The sequence below is a fragment of the Podarcis filfolensis genome (genome assembly GCF_964270895.1).
Source record: "Podarcis filfolensis genome assembly, chromosome: 6".
Lineage (NCBI taxonomy): Eukaryota > Metazoa > Chordata > Lepidosauria > Squamata > Lacertidae > Podarcis > Podarcis filfolensis.
In genome coordinates, this window is record NC_139609.1 from 31,124,056 (window position 1) to 31,141,730 (window position 17,675).

Here is a 17,675-nt window from a genome sequence, read left to right on the forward strand (position 1 = left end):
CTCTAGGGTTGACGCCTTTGGTCGGGCAAAATAAAGGACAGGTCAGGGAGAATACAGGACAGGTCAGAGGGGAATTGGGGGGAGGGTGGGCTAAACATTACTTTACCTGGTGCAGAAATGACTTCAAACTCTCTCTCCCATGACTCCACCAGACCACGTCCGTGCAAACCCCCTCTCTCGTTCTCCGACTCACCTGCCTGTATTGAATTTCTCTTGCCAGCGTAGCACAACAAACCCACTCTTTTATTTTTAAAAATGGACATTTTGCAGTTTGGAAAGTGGGAGGGGAACACACTGAAAAGTGTGGGATGAATAAAGGATTAATGGGCAGATGTATAAACACTACCCATGCTCATGACAAACATTTTGCTGTGAAGGAATTAAGCCTAGGAAGCTTTCAATACACCTTAAAATGAAGAATTTGCAGTATTCAAATAACTGACGTTCTGAATATGACACTAACATTCCTATCATAGCTGCTGCTACTCTATGATTATTTCATCTAGGTGGAGTTCACCTGTCCTGGTGTTCCCCTGCTTGCCTTTCGATCTCCTATGTTTGCATAAGGCTCTAGAACAGAGGTGGTACATTAAGATAGATTCAGCCACTGAAGCCATTGTTAATGGCCCATCTCTCAGGCAATTCCTGAACCCTAGAAGCCGAGTCCCGCTATTAAGAGTCTGACTTCCAGTTTAACTCTCCAAGCATGGGTTAAATTCTTTGTTGTTGTTGTTTAGTCGTTTAGTCGTGTCTGACTCTGCATGACCCCATGGACCAGAGCACGCCAGGCCCTCCTGTCTTCCACCGCCTCCCGCAGTTTGGTCAAACTCATGTTTGTATCTTCAAAAACACTATCCAACCATCTCGTCCTCTGTCGTCCCCTTCTCCTTGTGCCCTCTATCTTTCCCAACATCAGGGTCTTTTCCAGGGAGTCTTCTCTTCTCATGAGGTGGCCAAAGTACTAGAGTCTCAGCTTCACAATCTGTCCCTCAGGGCTGATTTCCTTCAGAATGGAGAGGTTTGATCTTCTTGCAGTCCATGGGACTCTCAAGAGTCTCCTCCAGCAGGATTAAATTCTAACACTTACTAAATCCAGGGATTATGGGTGTCTGTCACCCACAATCTCATAACAATAAAGAGGGCAGGGGCTTTAAGGCTCCCATCCCAAGCACATTCATTTGGAAATAACATTCATATTAGATAACTTTTTTCCAGATTAGGGCTGCTGGCCAAACCCCCTTATGTGGGGCTGTGGAGAGGGGAGTGTCAGATAGAGCAGAAGTGTCTCTCTACTTCTGCTGGCTCAGCCAGCTTCCTGCAAATTGCTGCTGACAGAATGAGTCTGTGGGCAGCTGAAAGGCTCGCTGGCAGTTTCCCTGCCAGCACAGCTTGGTGGAAAACCCCGAAATGGAACATCCTGAAGGTGGGGCTCAGCTGGCCCAAGGTCTACTAGATCCTAAATTGCTCTCACAGCCAGTGCCACCGGGCCCAATCCACCTGCTGCTCCCCCTGCTTCTGCTGCTGCAAGTGGCTAGCCTGTGGATGTGGCGATGGTTCTTCTGCTCTACAGAACCTCAGCAACAACAGCAGCAAAAACAAACAAACAAAAATTGTGTGCCTCTGCCCCTCTTCTTAATCTGAGAAGCAACTCTTGAAATGCGCTGCATTAATTTGTCGAGTTCAATCTGTGTGTATGTGTACCAGGAAGCTGCGGGATGCCCTCAAGATCCCTGATTAGCCATGAAAAGTTCCTTCTGGTGATGTAACGCTTGTAGCACAATAACTTCGCTGGAGAGTCTCCCTCTCTCTTTCTCTCAGCAAACTGGTCTCACAGGTTTCGGAAAGCTGTACTAAGAAAGCAGTAGTTATCATCCGAAATTGACGCCAGACTCCTAATTATTCATTTAAAGAGAACCACAGAACAGCATCAGTAAGGTTTTTTTGTTTTGTGTTGTGTTTTTTTGTTAATCTATCCAATAGGCGTTTCTCGCTACGCCTACCATGTAAAAGGAAGCAATGTTCTTCTCATGACAGGATGGTACAAATATGCATTCATTTGGCAGAGCACATTTTTGCATGATTTCTTCCTCCCTCTCTCTTTTTTTCAGGCCCTTGGCCACATTCCACCTTCACTCGCCTTACTAATAACCCAGTCCGGATGCAAAAGGCTGTCATGTTTATTTCTGATCAGTTGTACTTTATTCTCCCCAGAAGGGAGAGAGAGAATGTGATGCTAACATCCAAGATGAAGGTCTACCAGGTTTGCATGTTCAGCACACTGCCTTATGGTGGCGAGTCACGGGCAAGCTTCAGCCACCAGGAACGATGCCTCAATGCGCTCCACATGTGCTGTGCCAAGAAGATTTTGGGCATCACGTGGCAGGACAGAGTTTCGAAAAAAGATGTGCTCTCCCAAACCCACATTCCCAGCACGTTCACACTTCTCTCTCAGCGACGTCTACGCTGGCTTGGCCATGCCCACAGAATGGAAGATGGCAGGATCCCCAAGGATGTGCTGGCTTCCGGCACCAGGCCCGTTGGCAGACCAACTCTGTGTTACGAAGATGTCTGCAAATGTGACCTGAGGAGGCATGAGCACTGGGAGGTGTGCAGGAAGAAGAAACACCATGGTATATCTGGTATAACCTAAAATCCTCTCACCTCCTTCCCAAAGCTGGGCAAGCGCTAATTAGACTTTGGGAAGGAGGTGGGAGGACTCTGGGAGCATGTCAGAGCCCTCATGCCTCCTTCCCATTGCTGTGCAAGTGCTTTTTGGGACGCATCTCTGCTCGGTGCCCAGTGTAGGGTAACCAGTCGCGCTGCCCTAAACCATCTCTGTCCAGCTGCAACAGAACATGTCTCTCCCATATCGGTCTCTCCAGCCACAGCAGGCACTGTAACTCTCTGTCGCTTTGAGTTCACTCCCAAAGACGCACTCTTCCATTGTCTCCTGAGACTGATGGAAGCCAGCAACAACCAGTTGCCCTTAATTTAACCAATGCTGTGGCAAAACATCTTGGTGACATTGCATACTCACAATTATGCCTCTCATTTTCCAGTGATAGGAGCAGCCCTGCCACTGGGCAAAGTGAAGTAGCTGCCTCAAGTGGCAGCTGCTGTGGAAGTGACAAGGCGTGTCAGTGAGGTGCTGAGAGATAGAGCTATGTATATAAAACAGCTTTTGCTTTTGCCCTCTGAGGTAATCTGCTTTCCTCTGGTACAGTGGAAAAAGATGTCTCACTACCAGCGAAGAAGTTAGTTTCAACAGCCAAATCCAGTCAACCTCTGTTGGGGCAGGGGGGGAATCTTGACCTTTACCTCAGGCAGCAAAATATATTGGACCCGCATTGTACAAACACAGAAAACAGACCTTAACCTAGTGGCTTCTACTAGTTGGTCCAACATCAGGAAGAACTTTCTGGCAGCAAGAGCTGTTCGACAGTGGAATAGTCTCCCTTGGGAAGTTGTGGACTCTCCTTCCTCGGAGGCTTTGAAGCAGCAGTTGGATGGTCATCTGTCATGGATGCTTGAGTTTAGATTCCTGCATTGCAAGGGCTTGGTCTGGATGACTCTCAGGGTCCCTTCAACTCTACAATTCTATGAATCTATGATTCTATGGTCTTGCTGCTGTTTGTGGTAAACCCACCTCTGCAAACCACTCACTTTCCTGATTCCTGGAGGGTGCTGTTCCAAGATGGGCAAGCCAACTGAGCTGGCAGGTAGACATTGGGCTGTCCTGGCATTGGTGGGCAGCTGGAATGGGCCAACAGAGTGACAGCTTCACCTTGCCACCATCCTGGGTTTCACAACTGCAGGCAAATGCAGTGGCCCAAGTAGTTGACATAGCTCCTTATCTCTGTCTACCCATCCTTTTCTTGGCCATGCTGCCAAGACTGCACCATGACTGCAGCAGCAGCATTGCTCACTACTTGTCATGGACCACCATTGCTGTGGGAACATTGCTGCCATCCAGGAAATCTCTGACTCTCAGAGAGTTCATTCAGACCACATTTTAAAGCAAACTGGCCTGATTCCAGTAGCGGATGGCATGATAGGAAGCCAGTGCTCAATTTATCTCCCGGCAGCTAAGTCTCCACTGCTTACAGGGAAAGAGAGGAAGAGGATCAAAGTAGCAGAGAAGTTGGCACTACTTCCTGATTCATACTTCCCAATCTAATGCACGGTTTTTTTTGTTGTTTTTTTGCACACATCCAAATACTGTGATATAGTCCTCAGCTGGGAAAAAAGTGCATACAAAAATGTATATACGGTTAAAACGTATTAAAAATGCATATTTTAGGATGAAATGTGTACACAGTTATGTATTTTGTGAGGGGAAATGTGAATTTTCGTGTATTAAAAAAAAAAATCCAGATTGATGCAGGCTTTGACTTATGACTGACAATGTGTGAAATGTATATGGGCGGGAAATAGAATAGGTTGTTTCATTGAATGTGCTAAGGAAGCTGGGCTGCCAACCGGGCTCCTCTTTGCTGCGCTAGTCAGGGAAATGGATGTAATCTGGTGTGGCGGCCATTTTCCTCAGCAGCCCAGCCAGGGAAGTGGGGTGGCGAGTCTCTCTGGGTGGTAACGGCAGCACACACACACAACACACTCCCTTCTTGTGGAAAACAAAGATTAATTCTTAAATTATTTAATTCTTAAATACTAAATTCATGGGAGTGGGAAATCCACTCGTTTTTTTTCTCTTTTCAAGCAACGAGGAATCCACCCAGAGTCCACCCAAGAGGGTCAACCAGGCACACGGGGCAAAAACTAGTCAGCTGGGATCTTGGACCGCAAAGCTGAAAATGACTAGAAATAATTATCTTAAATGTTATGGAAAGCAGCAGTTTGGGGGAGGGTTTGGAGCTGGAAAGGAAGGGGAGAAGTTCTCCTCAGGTGTGATTGTTCAAATCGCATCTCCAGATTCATTCATCATTCATCTAAAATACAGGTGGATCACATCAGGACAGAAGAAGCTTGTGGGTAATTATCCTGTACAGGTGAGAAATATAAACTCTCTCACCCCCACCCCCTAAACCATGTCCACTCCCTGGGATGTCTGGGAGCTTGGCTGTGGGAATATGAGATGGAAGCATTACCTGAGAGCAGGTAGCTGTCATCTCCCTACCACCCCCACATTACTGTTTTAGGAAGTTTGGGACGCTTCAAGCTGCTGCTCCTGCAAATGCTCAAAGGCAGCAAAGGACAGGGGACAGGCAGGGGACAGAACTATATTTTCTCCTCATCTTCCACCCCCCCCCCAAAAAAAACCCCTGGCCATCTTTCTCCAACTGTTGCTGTGGAGTGGGAGGCTAAAAAGTGCCAAGCCTTTTCTACTTGGAAGCTGCATCTTCTGCAACTAAGGTTGCCAGAGTGTAAAAAATTATGCACATTATAGAGAAAGTGGACAGATAAACCTTTTTTTTTTGCTGCCTCATAACACAAAATGTCATGGGCATTCAGTGAAGCTCATTTGATCCTTAGGACACCCCTATTTTCACTGAAGAAACATTGGAGGGTATGGAGTGATGCGACCCCCGAGCCAAGGAGATAAGTAAGTATACAACCTTTAGAAGACATCTCAAGGCAGCCCTCTATAGGGAAGTTGTTGTTGTTGTTTTAAAAGTTTAACGTTTTCTTATGTTTTTATATATATTGGAAGCCGCACAGAGTGGTTGGGGCAACCCAGTCAGATGGGAGGTGTATATATAACAACAACAATAATAATAACAATAACAGCAGCAGCAGCAACAATTGTTGTTGTTTAGTCATTTAGTCGTGTCCGACTCTTTGTGACCCCATGGACCAGAGCACCCCAGGCACTTCTGTCTTCCACTGCCTCCCGCAGTTTGGTCAAACTCATGTTAGTAGCTTCGAGAACACTGTCCAACCATCTCGTCCTCTGTCCTCCCCTTCTCCTTGTGCCTTCCATCTTTCCCAGCATCAGGGTCTTTTCCAGGGAGTCTTCTCTTCTCATGAGGTGGCCAAAGTATTGGAGCCTCAGCTTCAGGAACTGTCCTTCCAGTGAGCACTCAGGGCTGATTTCCTTCAGAATGGATAGGTTTGATCTTCTTGCAGTCCTTGGGACTCTCAAGAGTCTCCTCCAGCACCATAATTCAAAAGCATCAATTCTTCGGCGATCAGCCTTCTTTATGGTCCAGCTCTCACTTCCATACACCACTAATGGGAAAACCATAGCTTTAACTATATGGACCTTTGTTGGCAAGGTGATGTCTCTGCTTTTTAAGATGCTGTCTAGGCTTGTCATTGCTTTTCTCCCAAGAATCAGGCGTCTTTTAATTTCATGACTGCTGTCACCATCTGCAGTAATCATGGAGTCCACAAAAGTAAAATCTCTCACTGCCTCCATTTCTTCCCCTTCTGTTTGCCAGGAGGTGATAGGACCAGTGGCCATGATCTTAGTTTTTTTGATGTTGAGCTTCAGACCATATTTTGCGGTCTCCTCTTTCACCCTCACAAAGTCTCATCTTCATGATGACAGCACAAGACATTGCCAGAAAATGCACTTAATCAAAATGTCAGCCTGGTAATATGTCCTCATCTTTGGCCCATTCATGATTCTTAATGTACTCCATGACCCTGATTTCTACCTTCGGGCTCTTGCGAAAGCTTAAGTAATCATTCTTTAAATGATAGTGTATACATGAAGTGGGAAACAAAACACAAAGAATATCTGACTAAACCAGAGATTCCTGCATTGCTTTGACAGTTAAGCCCATTTTTTTTCCAAGGGAGTGCAAGTCCAGATTTCATAAGCTGGGGGAAGGGAGTACAGATATGGTCTTTTTTTTATGGCAGAGGCATGTACAGGTTTCCCCTCAACATTAGAAGTTCACATGAGGTGATACATGGTTACGGGGAGAACAGATACGGCATGTTTACTAACAGCGCAATCCTATATAGCAGCAAGGAGGGCCATATTTGGTGCTGCATGGATGACATCAAGTGCGGGGCAGGTAGAGAGGCAGGTGGATTGGCTGTGTGACTGACTTGTGGTCAGGGGTGGTAACTTGAATAAAATATCGGGGGGGGGGCAGGTAAGCCACGCCCATATAATCAATCACATGACATGGTGTATGCACACCATTTGATTGGTAATGCCCATCAACTTTGGAGGGACCTGCCCCCATCCTTAAATATTTCATGGGGGAACCCAAAGTCCCCTTGGCCCCTAGGAGTTGGCTCCTATGCTTGTGGTTATTATGTGCAGAAAAGATCTTCTGGGAGGAAGTAAAGGACAGGATGTAAGCATTTCTCTGGAAACTGATTTGCATTGTGTGTAGGTTGATACCTATAGTGCTGCAGAATTTTGTGCTGAATATTTATTGCTGAAACTGATCTCTTATCAGATTGTGTGTTAGCAAACAGTTTTTGCAGCGTAGCATTAGCTGGCATAATGAGGCAGGTGCTGTCAGAATAGTAAAGATGGGCCTCTCAGGAATGCTGGTAAAGGCTGATCTCTATTATGCAGGTATGTATGTCTGTCTGTATGTATAGCATCCTGCCTTGGGATGAGTCGAATACGGGATCTTTCAATTTCAGGGCTTATCTACACTGACCTTTCTCCCACTCTTTCCAGGCATGGTCTGTTGCTTTAAAGTTCTGTGTCTGAGTGCTCCCCCTTTGCTTGCTCCAGAGCTTTCCCCGTGAAAACCTGCTCTTTAAAGCACAATCAGAGCAAATGGCAATTTGAGCAGGGAAAGCTCCAGGGCAAAAACAAACAAACAAACAAACAAACCGCTTGAACACGGAACTTTTAAGCGTGGCCCTGTGTTTGGCAAGAGCAGGGCAAAAGTTAAGTGTGAATAAGCCCTCAAAATCAAAAGAATAATGGATTAAGTAATATCTTCTGCCACCCAACCCCTTCAAGGAGACCCAGTTTTACCTGTTGCCTTATCGTTTCTTATGCTTTATCATTTATTGCACCGGCTTTCAAATGTTAGGCCGGAATACACTACTGTGTCACAGCCTGATCTAAAGTTGGTTGACACGACAGCAATGCCATCTTTTTTTTGGTGGGGGAGGAAAACAAAAGTCTGATTTAGAGTGCAATCTGAACCCCACCCCTGCTGGTTCTGCAGAAAAGGCAGAGCCATATCTTCCAACATTTCTCTGATGAAAATAGGGACAATTATTGTTGTTGAGAGTCCCATGGACTGCAAGAAGATCAAACCTATACATTCTTAAGGAAATCAGCCCTGAGTGCTCACAGGAGGCAGTGAAAGACAGGAGTGCCTGGCGTGCTCTGGTCCATGGTGTCACTAAGGGTCGGACACGACTAAACAACAATTTTGAAGGAAACTTCTAGCATAGGCACTGGGTGCAGGGGGGGCCTGGGTGCTCCAGCCCACACAACATTTCCCATAAAGGGGCCAGGCCCCCACAATTTTTTGTGCCTGGTTCATGCACACCAAGGAGGGATATAATACGGATATAAAATTTACAGCATGCTATGGTTTAAGAGAAAACTACATGAAAATGTTATATGGATGGTATTTAACATCAAGTAAATTGGCAAAAATGTATAAATCAAAATTGAATAAGTGCTGGAAATGCAAAGAGAAAGAAGGTGGTGGACTTGAGGTAAGATTAAAGCTTACTGGGAAATGATATATAATTAATTGAAAAAGATGTTTAAAGTAATATTTGTAAAAATAAAAAAGCAGAAGCTTTCCTTTCGGGAATTATAGGGGTAGAACTACTTAAACAGTATAGAAATTTATTCATGTACGTGACTACAGTGGCAAGAATGTTATTTGCCCAAAAATGGAAAGAAGAAGTAGTTCTGGAGAAAGAAGAATGGATACTAAGACTTATGGACTATGCAGAAGTGGTGAAACTTACTGGAAAAATAAGAAATCAAGATAACAAACTTTTTATAAAAGAATTGAAATGGTTTGTAGAATATTTAGAAACAAATTGTAAACAGATAAGGACATTGGATTATTGTAATAACCTGCAGTTCCATAAGAGTATATAATTAAAGAATAAGGTAGGTTAATTTAGAATACACAGGAAATGATAAATAAATTTAAGGAGCCACAGAAAGAGGAGGAAGGAAGTCACCTCTCCTCCTCTTCTCTGTCCAGTGCAAGGGGGGGGGGTGCTGCGGCAACTCTCCACCCAAACAGAGCTGGGGCTGGGGGGGGGGGCTGGCTGCTTCATCATGAGCTAGCCCAGTGCAGGAGAGGGGTAGCAACATTGCCGCCACTTCCTCTCCTCCACTCCGCCCCCAGGCCAGACCTGACCCAAGAGCAAATCCGCCACTCCCAGTGAGGGAGCCCGGGGGGGGGGGCACCCAAAATGTGCCTGGGCATGTGACATCAGCGCACACCGTAGACGTGTTGATGTCAGACACCTGCTTTCCCGTGGTATGCACTGCCCTGGGCACCCATGGTCCCGGGGCCAAGCTGGTGGACCTGCCTTATAGTATGAATCCATTCTTCCTTAGGATTTATTTCTTTATGTCTATCTGCTTTGAAAACCGTGTGTATGCGTGTGTGTGTGTGTACACACACGAACACACATAGACACACACACACACACACACTTTACACCTAAAATATGATAAGAAGCAGTATGCACCGAAAAGTCCACAAAACCATTAAAAAAGTGAGAAAACAGAAAAACCACATGGCAAACCTGACTGTTCCCTTCACTGCCAAAGCCTGCACATATAAATGTGACTTGAATAATCTTGTTCTGCCACCAGGAACAGTTTTAATTTTTCCAGAAGATGGAATTCAGAATGAGGCTCTTCTGAGCAGAACTGGCTCAAGGTATTTTACTGCCTGAAGTGAATGACAAAAAGGTGCCTCCTCACATTCCACGTACAGATGCTGATCAGCTGAATCTTACTTCAGAGCAACATCCTTACCTGAAGGCAGATGGCTAACTTGGGGGCACAACACTGGCTGTGAGGTACACACAGTTCAGCCTACCAATTGCTTGCTGCCCCCCTCTGCCATCTGCATCTGCTACCTGAGGTGGCCACTTCATTCTGCCTAATGGTAGGGCTGGCTCCACTGCCTAGCAATTTCAGTATTCTGGAGATACACAGCTTTGTAATCTAATAAAACAAAATTTGCTTGATAAGAAGAACTTGTAGAAACATCTTCTGGCACAGAACTGGGCATACTTAAGTTCATTAAAAAACCAATGGCTTTAAATTTGTGCCTAAATCTTTTGCAGGTTGTGATCACTGCCCTCCTGAAAAAGTAGAGCGCGCTGCCATTTTATCATTGTTTACTATGGACAAAGGAAATCTAGAAAACAGCTTCACAAACATAACTAATCCACAAGTGGAACTTGCAACAAAATGCTTGGGACAGAGGATACTGCTTTATACTGAATCAGAGCCATGCCTTCGTCCAGGAGTGACTCCTCTAATTCCTCTTTTCACTCAGTTTTCCATTGTATATTCCTGAACAGTCTGGAAGCATTCCATGTCCGCATTGAGGCTGGTAGTCCTCACTTGGCTACTTTTAGCTGTTTTCTATTTATCTATTATCTTGATGATTTCTGTACTGCCCTTTACACAAACCATTGGGCGGTGTATGATTAAAACATGCAAATAAGAATCCATTAAATCCATTAAAAGCACAATCCATTAAAATAGTGTTTCCCAACCTCGGGTCTCCAGCTGTTTTTGGAACTACAACTCCTATCATTCCTGACCACTAGTCTTGCTAGCTAGGGGTGGTGGGATCTGTAGTGCAAAAACAGCTGAAGACACAAGGCTGGGAAACACTGCATTAAAACACAGAACAGCAAATCACTAAATAACAGTTACTAATAGCAGCAGCAATTGGATCTCTCATTCTGCAAATGCCCTGTGGGAAAGTTGCATTTTTTGAGTACAGTGGTACCTCGGGTTACATACGCTTCAGGTTACATACGCCTCAGGCTACAGACTTCGCTAACCCAGAAATATTACCTCGGGTTAAGAACTTTGCTTCAGGATGAGAACAGAAATCGTGCTCCGGCAGTGCAGCGGCAGCGGGAGGCCCTATTAGCTAAAGTGGTGCTTCAGGTTAAGAACAGTTTCAGGTTAAGAACGGACCTCCGGAACGAATTAAGTACTTAACCTGAGGTACCACTGTACTTCTGCAAACCTCAGAACTATCTAAAAAAACCCACCCTCAAGATTTCCCTGAGTCTGCTGATACGCTCCTCTTGTGTGTGGGCGATATTAGTATATGGGTTCCTCCAGGTGAGCTGTTTATTCAGCATTCATCCTGATCTGCATACACAAAGCTTACGCCATGGTTGGGCTATGTCTGGTCTTTACTGAACATGCATTCTAATTTACTTACAAGGTGATGAGCATTCATCCTGATATTGTGGGCTGTTTACATGACTTCCCGTTAATCACTCGCTTAGCCCACATTTCCTCCTACACTGAGGTGCATGATTGTAGAATCATAGAATTGGACAGGTGGAAGAGACATTAAAGATCATATAATTCAATCCCCTGCAATACAGGAATCACAACTAAAGAATCCCTGACAGATGGCCATCCACCCTCTGTTTAAAAAGCTCTGATAACAGAGACAGCTCTTACTGTCAGTAAGTTCTTCCTAATGTTTAGTCGGAATCTCATTTCTGCATTGGGCTCCCCGCCCCCAAATTCCCTTAGTCCCCTTCCCAATATTTTGTTCGGGAGGTGGACGAAACTTTGGGTTCCCTCAAGCCTACTGATACCTCCCTCTTGTGTTTGGGCTGTTGTTTTGACTGTACAAGGAACCACACTCAGAATTCGTATATAGGGAAATATCAGCATCTGTGGTGGGAGTGTCCAAAAATAGAAAGGTTCTGGGGAAATGTATTTACAAAAAATATATCTTTGATTACAAGGCAGACAGTGCCCATGACCCCCAGCACTGTCTCTACTTAACTTGTATAGTCGTGTTATGAGTTCTTTGTTTCTAATTTGCATCATATCACATCTATTAACAGCTGCAAGTGCAACTATTACAGGGCATGGAAATCACTGCATTTATTAACTATGGAGCAATGGCATAATGATGTAATGGCAAACAGCGTAATTGTAAAAACTGACACATAAATTAAAAGTTGCAAGAGGTCAAAAGAAACACGACACTTTTTGTGCAGACTGGTGTGACTTTAGTGATTACACAAATATTGAGTCATATAGTAGAACAGAACTCATAGTTTACAGCACAATCTGGTGTGCATGAAGTACAGGTGATAATTTTTTTCCTCCCCCCTCCTTCCCCACATCCTATAAATTCCTGTATGTTCTAATTGTTATTAACACAAAATACATTTTACTTATGATCACCAATCTGAGCAATACACATGCAACTTACATCATTTCCTATCTGTAATGACTCTAATCATTTGGGTATATATAATTTGACACAACTTTGTGAATATATTCAGAGACATTTATCTGAGTGTTTATTGTTGTTTAATTTTTATGTAATTTTTGCATGCCATATGCTATAATGTAAACAAAGATATATCTCAATGCAACTATGTTAAACAGTTTAAATATGAAAATGAATTAAAGCCACATTACCGAAAGAAAGAATTAGTATATAGGATGGTTTTTATCCTGCCTTAATCCTGTCATACTGCATCTCAGAGCACAGACTTCTCCTCTAGTATTTTGTAAAGTGTCAAGCCATACCCCCCAACATTTCTCTGGTGAAAATAGGGACGTTCTGTTCCATAATAATAATAACTTTTTTTTTATACCCCACCCATCTGACTGGCAGTTTCCAACATAAATAAAAACATAATAAAACATTAAACATTTAAAAACTTCCCTAAACAGGGTTGCCTTCAGGTGTCTTCTAAAGGTTGCGTAGTTACTTATCTCCTTGGCTTGTGTGTGTGTGTGCGTGTGTGTGTGTCACACATAACTCCATACCCTCCAACATTTATCTGATGAAAATAGGGACATTCTGTGATCAAATCAGAAACCAGGACAGCTTCTGTAGATCTGGGACTGTCCCTGGAAAATAGGGACACTTGAAGGGTCTGCATACACACTGATGAATAATGATGGTTAGACTGCTTGTGCTCCATACCCATATACCCCTCACTGCTACTTGGCACCAACTTTTTTTAAATGTAATTTCTGTAGCAAACCCACTGTTGAGAAAACATGGCAACCCTAGACTCGATAATATGGAAATTGGCCTTCTTTTAGCTATGTTGTATAGTGCCAATTGATTTTAAATTAGCATTTTGCCCTCGGATTTATTTATTTATTTCAATCCGGAATTGCTCAGTCTTTGAAGTCCTGTTACCACTAAGTTTGAAGGTAAACTCCCATTGTTTTAACTACGAGCGGCAGGATCCAACCCTTTGCCTCTCTGCTCCCTTTGTTGTCACGGATAGATTCCTTCATTAAAATTCCTGCCCGAGGCAGAAAAAAAAAGAAATGCAGCGCTAGTGAATAAGTGCTGCAATATTTACATCTGTCAAGCCAACCCCTCAATCATCGCTCCACCTTACATATTATGAAGATGACACTTTTTATAAAGCACCGGCAGCAGCTGCCGCAGCCAGAACATAATTTGAGTTGCTATTACTTTCCTGAGCCATCTCCAAGAGTCGAAAATGCAGAGACCTACAGTGTGTCAGAGACCTGCTTCGTGCCACCTTACTGTAAGTCGGATCTCGTTCTTAAAAATAAAGCTTTGTGCCTTAGCACATTGCTAAGGACAGGCATCTCAGATGAACATAGATGAACATGCCATTGTAGGCAGATTTTGCAGTCAGTGTTTGAATCACAGGGTGTGTGTGGTGTGTGGTGTGTGGTGTGGTGTTTGTGGATGTGTGTGTGTGTGTGTGTGTGGATGTAAACGTCTTTGGGGAAAGCACTGGGGATAATGGGGAGTTCTAAATAAAAGGGAAATTCTGTTTATGGCACTGAGGAAAGTTCTAAATGAAAGATGTGTGAATGTAGCCATCAGCTTGAAAAAAGGATATGGCACCAAACACACACAATCCTTTTCCCTTGACATCTAAAATTCTATTTCCTAGTCTTCAAGTGACCGAGCCTTTCATAGGCAGAGTGTTTTGAGTAGTACTTTTTTAATCATGCCAAACTGCTTATACTGGAACACTCTCCATTCAAGTTCCGCAGATGCCTGTGAAATTAAATTCACACTACAGAGGTTTTAATGGATTATCTAGCCTGTCAATCTCTTACCTAGTGTATTTTTACACCATGATAATTAATGAAATCAGTTTCAGTTTCATGTTCTGTGTTCATAATGTTTGGCTTCTACGCACTGGAGTTTCGGATATATTTCTTAAAAATGTTTCTATTGAACGTTTTTAGCATGTTTACAAAGATGGTGTAAACAAAACTGTAACCAACTGAAAGATCTCGATGAAAGATAGTGAGTTAGAATCACAGCAGGAGTTTTTAAGACTTGTTTGAAGCATATTGAACATACTAGCTAGATAATATGTGTATGGAAAGAATCTTTACTGCCCTGTGAAATGTGACAGAGAGGACTCTGCTCTGACCAGATCTATAGGATAGGAACATTTGCCGTGTTCTCTTTTCTAACAACATTAATTGTTAGGTGCTAAGACTGCACTGATTCTGGTAATTTCCGCTGGTGGTCTAGTTAATTGCAAGCGGTTATGAATTAGTACGCACTTGATATAAGAGATCCTTCTTTTTATTATCAAATGCAGTCAAAAGAGAAAGCTTGGAGTCAGACAGGGAGCATATTTTGATTTCCGTTTTTGGAGTAAAATTGTGTTCGGAGAACTAGGCAACTACCTCATCATTCTGATGTGCATGACAGAGGGAAATTTTCACTTTATATTGTAATCCACAGCAAGGAGGATGTGTTTTGTAGACATAATAAATGTCAGAAGAGCAATAGGGACTGTGGTGGATGAGTTTCAGGGTGTTTTATCTCTAATGCTCTCTGGAACAGATTTAAGTGTTTGAGCTATGGTGAAATTTTTATCAGTGTATGATGTTCGGGAGGAAAAGACAACATGGTTAATAGAATTATGCATTCAATGGATTGAGTGGCCAGATATATTTTTCTCCCTTTCTCTTAGTACTAGAACTCAGGGTCACCCAATGAAGTGGATTGGGAGTAGATTCAGAAAGGACAAATAGGGGTACTGTATCATTCAGTGTATAATTAACTTTTGGTGCTGGCCACCACACTAGATTGACTTTAAAACAGGTTAAATTATTTCACAGAGGAGAAGTCTGTCCATGACTATTATGTACAAAAGCAGAGGCGGTGTAATTCTGAAAATCAGAGGATGGGTGCATACAATGGGAAAGCTTGTAAAGGCTTCTTGGGAGAACCTGGGCAGCAACTGGGGGAACTTTCTGTAGTAAGATTATCTGATCCGGTACAACTCCTGTTATGCAAGTCTACCAGGAAAAAATTCCAATCATCATATGCTATCCGAGTTATTTCTTCACTCTCTAAGGCTGCCGTCCTCAGCACATTTACTCAGCAGTAATTGTCCTGTTGATCTCAAGTGGTAAGCATAAGTAAAGGCGAATGTCACGGACATTTCCCAGAGATTGGAAGAGATAAAAAAATGTGTGCTTTTCCATTGAATACACAGCAAAAAACATGTGGCATTGCCTCTTAGACATCTTTGTCTGCTTCTGTTCAAGAATCTCCCTCTTTTTTTCAAGATTTTGTTGAAGGCTTTGTGTATCAATGTGTGTTGATCCTCCATTCCCTGTTTTATTTCCAAATCTCCAAGTCAGATGTGCTACGAGACTATAAGCTATCACATTTTAGCTGTGTAAAATGGAACTGGTGTTTAACATATGACTCAAGATTCGTTGTTATGGAAGATGGTAAGGATGCACGGAAAAGAGTTGCCCTCAAATGAAATGGATTTTGGAATGTAGGGCGTGCCTGTGAAATATCTAGTAATTTTCTAAACTTGTAGAACCATATTCAGTCATTGGTCTCACCTGGTCTCTGCGAGAGAAAGGCCTCTGTGTAAATACAGTTTCCAAATGTGGGGAATCTTTGCTGAAGCCCAATTCCTCACCCCTTTTGCTGTTTGAAATTCCAGTAAGCCTTCCAAATTTTACAGCATAAAATGTTGATAGAACTTTCACCTGCATGTTGGTTTTAAAAGTGGAGGTATAAGCTGCAGTTCAGTAAAAGTGGTAAGTTATCAGTTGTAAGAAACATGTATTACAACTTTTATTTTAAAAGATAGACAGATTGACCGAGTAAATTAGAACAGCTGTTTTGTGCGCTGCCACTTCCAAACCCTATACTGTGGTTAATTTAAACCCAGCTGCATAAACGATGGTTTGAAGCTGACTTGTTTCAAGATAAGAAAACAACAACAACACAGTTTGTCAAGGCTGAACAATATGACAAACTGTGGCTAATAAAAAATGGAAACAAATGCTCCTAAATTCTGTACGGCCTCATCAGAGGAGGAGGGTGTCTGAGTCCTAGAGAGACTAGATTCATTTCCATCATGATAAACCATTGTTTATCACGATGTCCAGACTCAGTAAGTGACTATAGTCCAAGATCATGCACTGAGTTTATGGCTGAAGCAGGGATTGTCAAGAGAGGCAGGAAAGGGATTATCCCAGAAGTAAATCTAATAATTTATTACACCACACAATTGTCATTTATAGCTCCTAACAGCCTAGTCCTCATGCCAGGGGGATCTACTGCAAGGAACATTTCCTGAAAATTGCAACCTTAACCAGAAATCTAGTTTTGCTTCGAGTCCCAAAACCCATCCCGAATGGAAATAAAGACACAGTGGAGACAGAAGTTAGTTTAAATGTTAATGGGCAAATTTTGGCCACAACTTTATTAAAATACACAAATGTGACTGGTATTGGCTTAGGCATTAGTATCAAACTATATCTGACTCCTGCCCCACCCTGCAGGATGCCTGGAAGGGTAAACAACCAGCAGGGGGATCTCCATCAGTGTATATTGACTGGTGCTCACCCCTGGGGTTCCTGGGGGTCCTGGCATGGCCCTAGCCCCTCTCTGGGCTTCGGACAAGATCCAGACCCCCGGATTCTTTTAACGGAATACCCTATTCATTGGAGGGGCAGGTGATGGCCGCACCTCCCCTCCCCACATTCCCCTAAACGAATGCCTAACCGCCAAACCTTACAAAGTTGTGACGATTGCTAAGAGGTAGGCAAAAACCAAGTGGCCACAGCCAATCTGCCACACTGGAAAAAATTCCTACCTGGCCTCCATTCTAAAACAGGCGACCAACCAAAGTCCAAAGCAAGGCCAAACACAACCTAATTAACGGCTGGGTGGGCAGGTGTTCGGCAGCGTGAAGCAAAAGGAGGTCCCTACTTCACGCTGCCAAATAGATACCCCCAACCCCCAACCTTGCCACGCTGCTGATTGGCTGAAGACCATTGGCAAGCCCCGTCCACAAGCCAGTTAGGGAAGAGTTTCAGGGCCGAGCACAACACGGAGCCTCTGTTAGGAGGATCCAGCTTCTTAAACTGTGCATGCTGTGCATATGGTATTAGTTTTTCCTTGGAAATCTAGCTTCGTATGCTTGTTTGTGGTCGTCATTTTGAGAATGGTTGACATTGTTTTGCAATATTCTACACTTAACCCAGTGTGGCAGCACTAGACCCTTAAGCAGATGTTCTTTGGTTT

General features: G+C 43.5%; 1 protein-coding gene across 1 annotated transcript in view; it reads left to right on the plus strand.

The window, feature by feature from the left end:
• The first annotated feature begins 13,187 nt into the window (after nt 1-13,187).
• The window catches only part of LOC310765636 (uricase-like), a 37,887-nt gene continuing 33,399 nt past the window's right edge, over nt 13,188-17,675 (plus strand). The window contains exon 1 of the mRNA XM_083620832.1: nt 13,188-13,668. Within this exon, the coding sequence (XP_083476958.1) occupies nt 13,621-13,668 (48 nt within the window). The 5' untranslated portion in view covers nt 13,188-13,620. The remainder of the gene's footprint in view (nt 13,669-17,675) is intronic.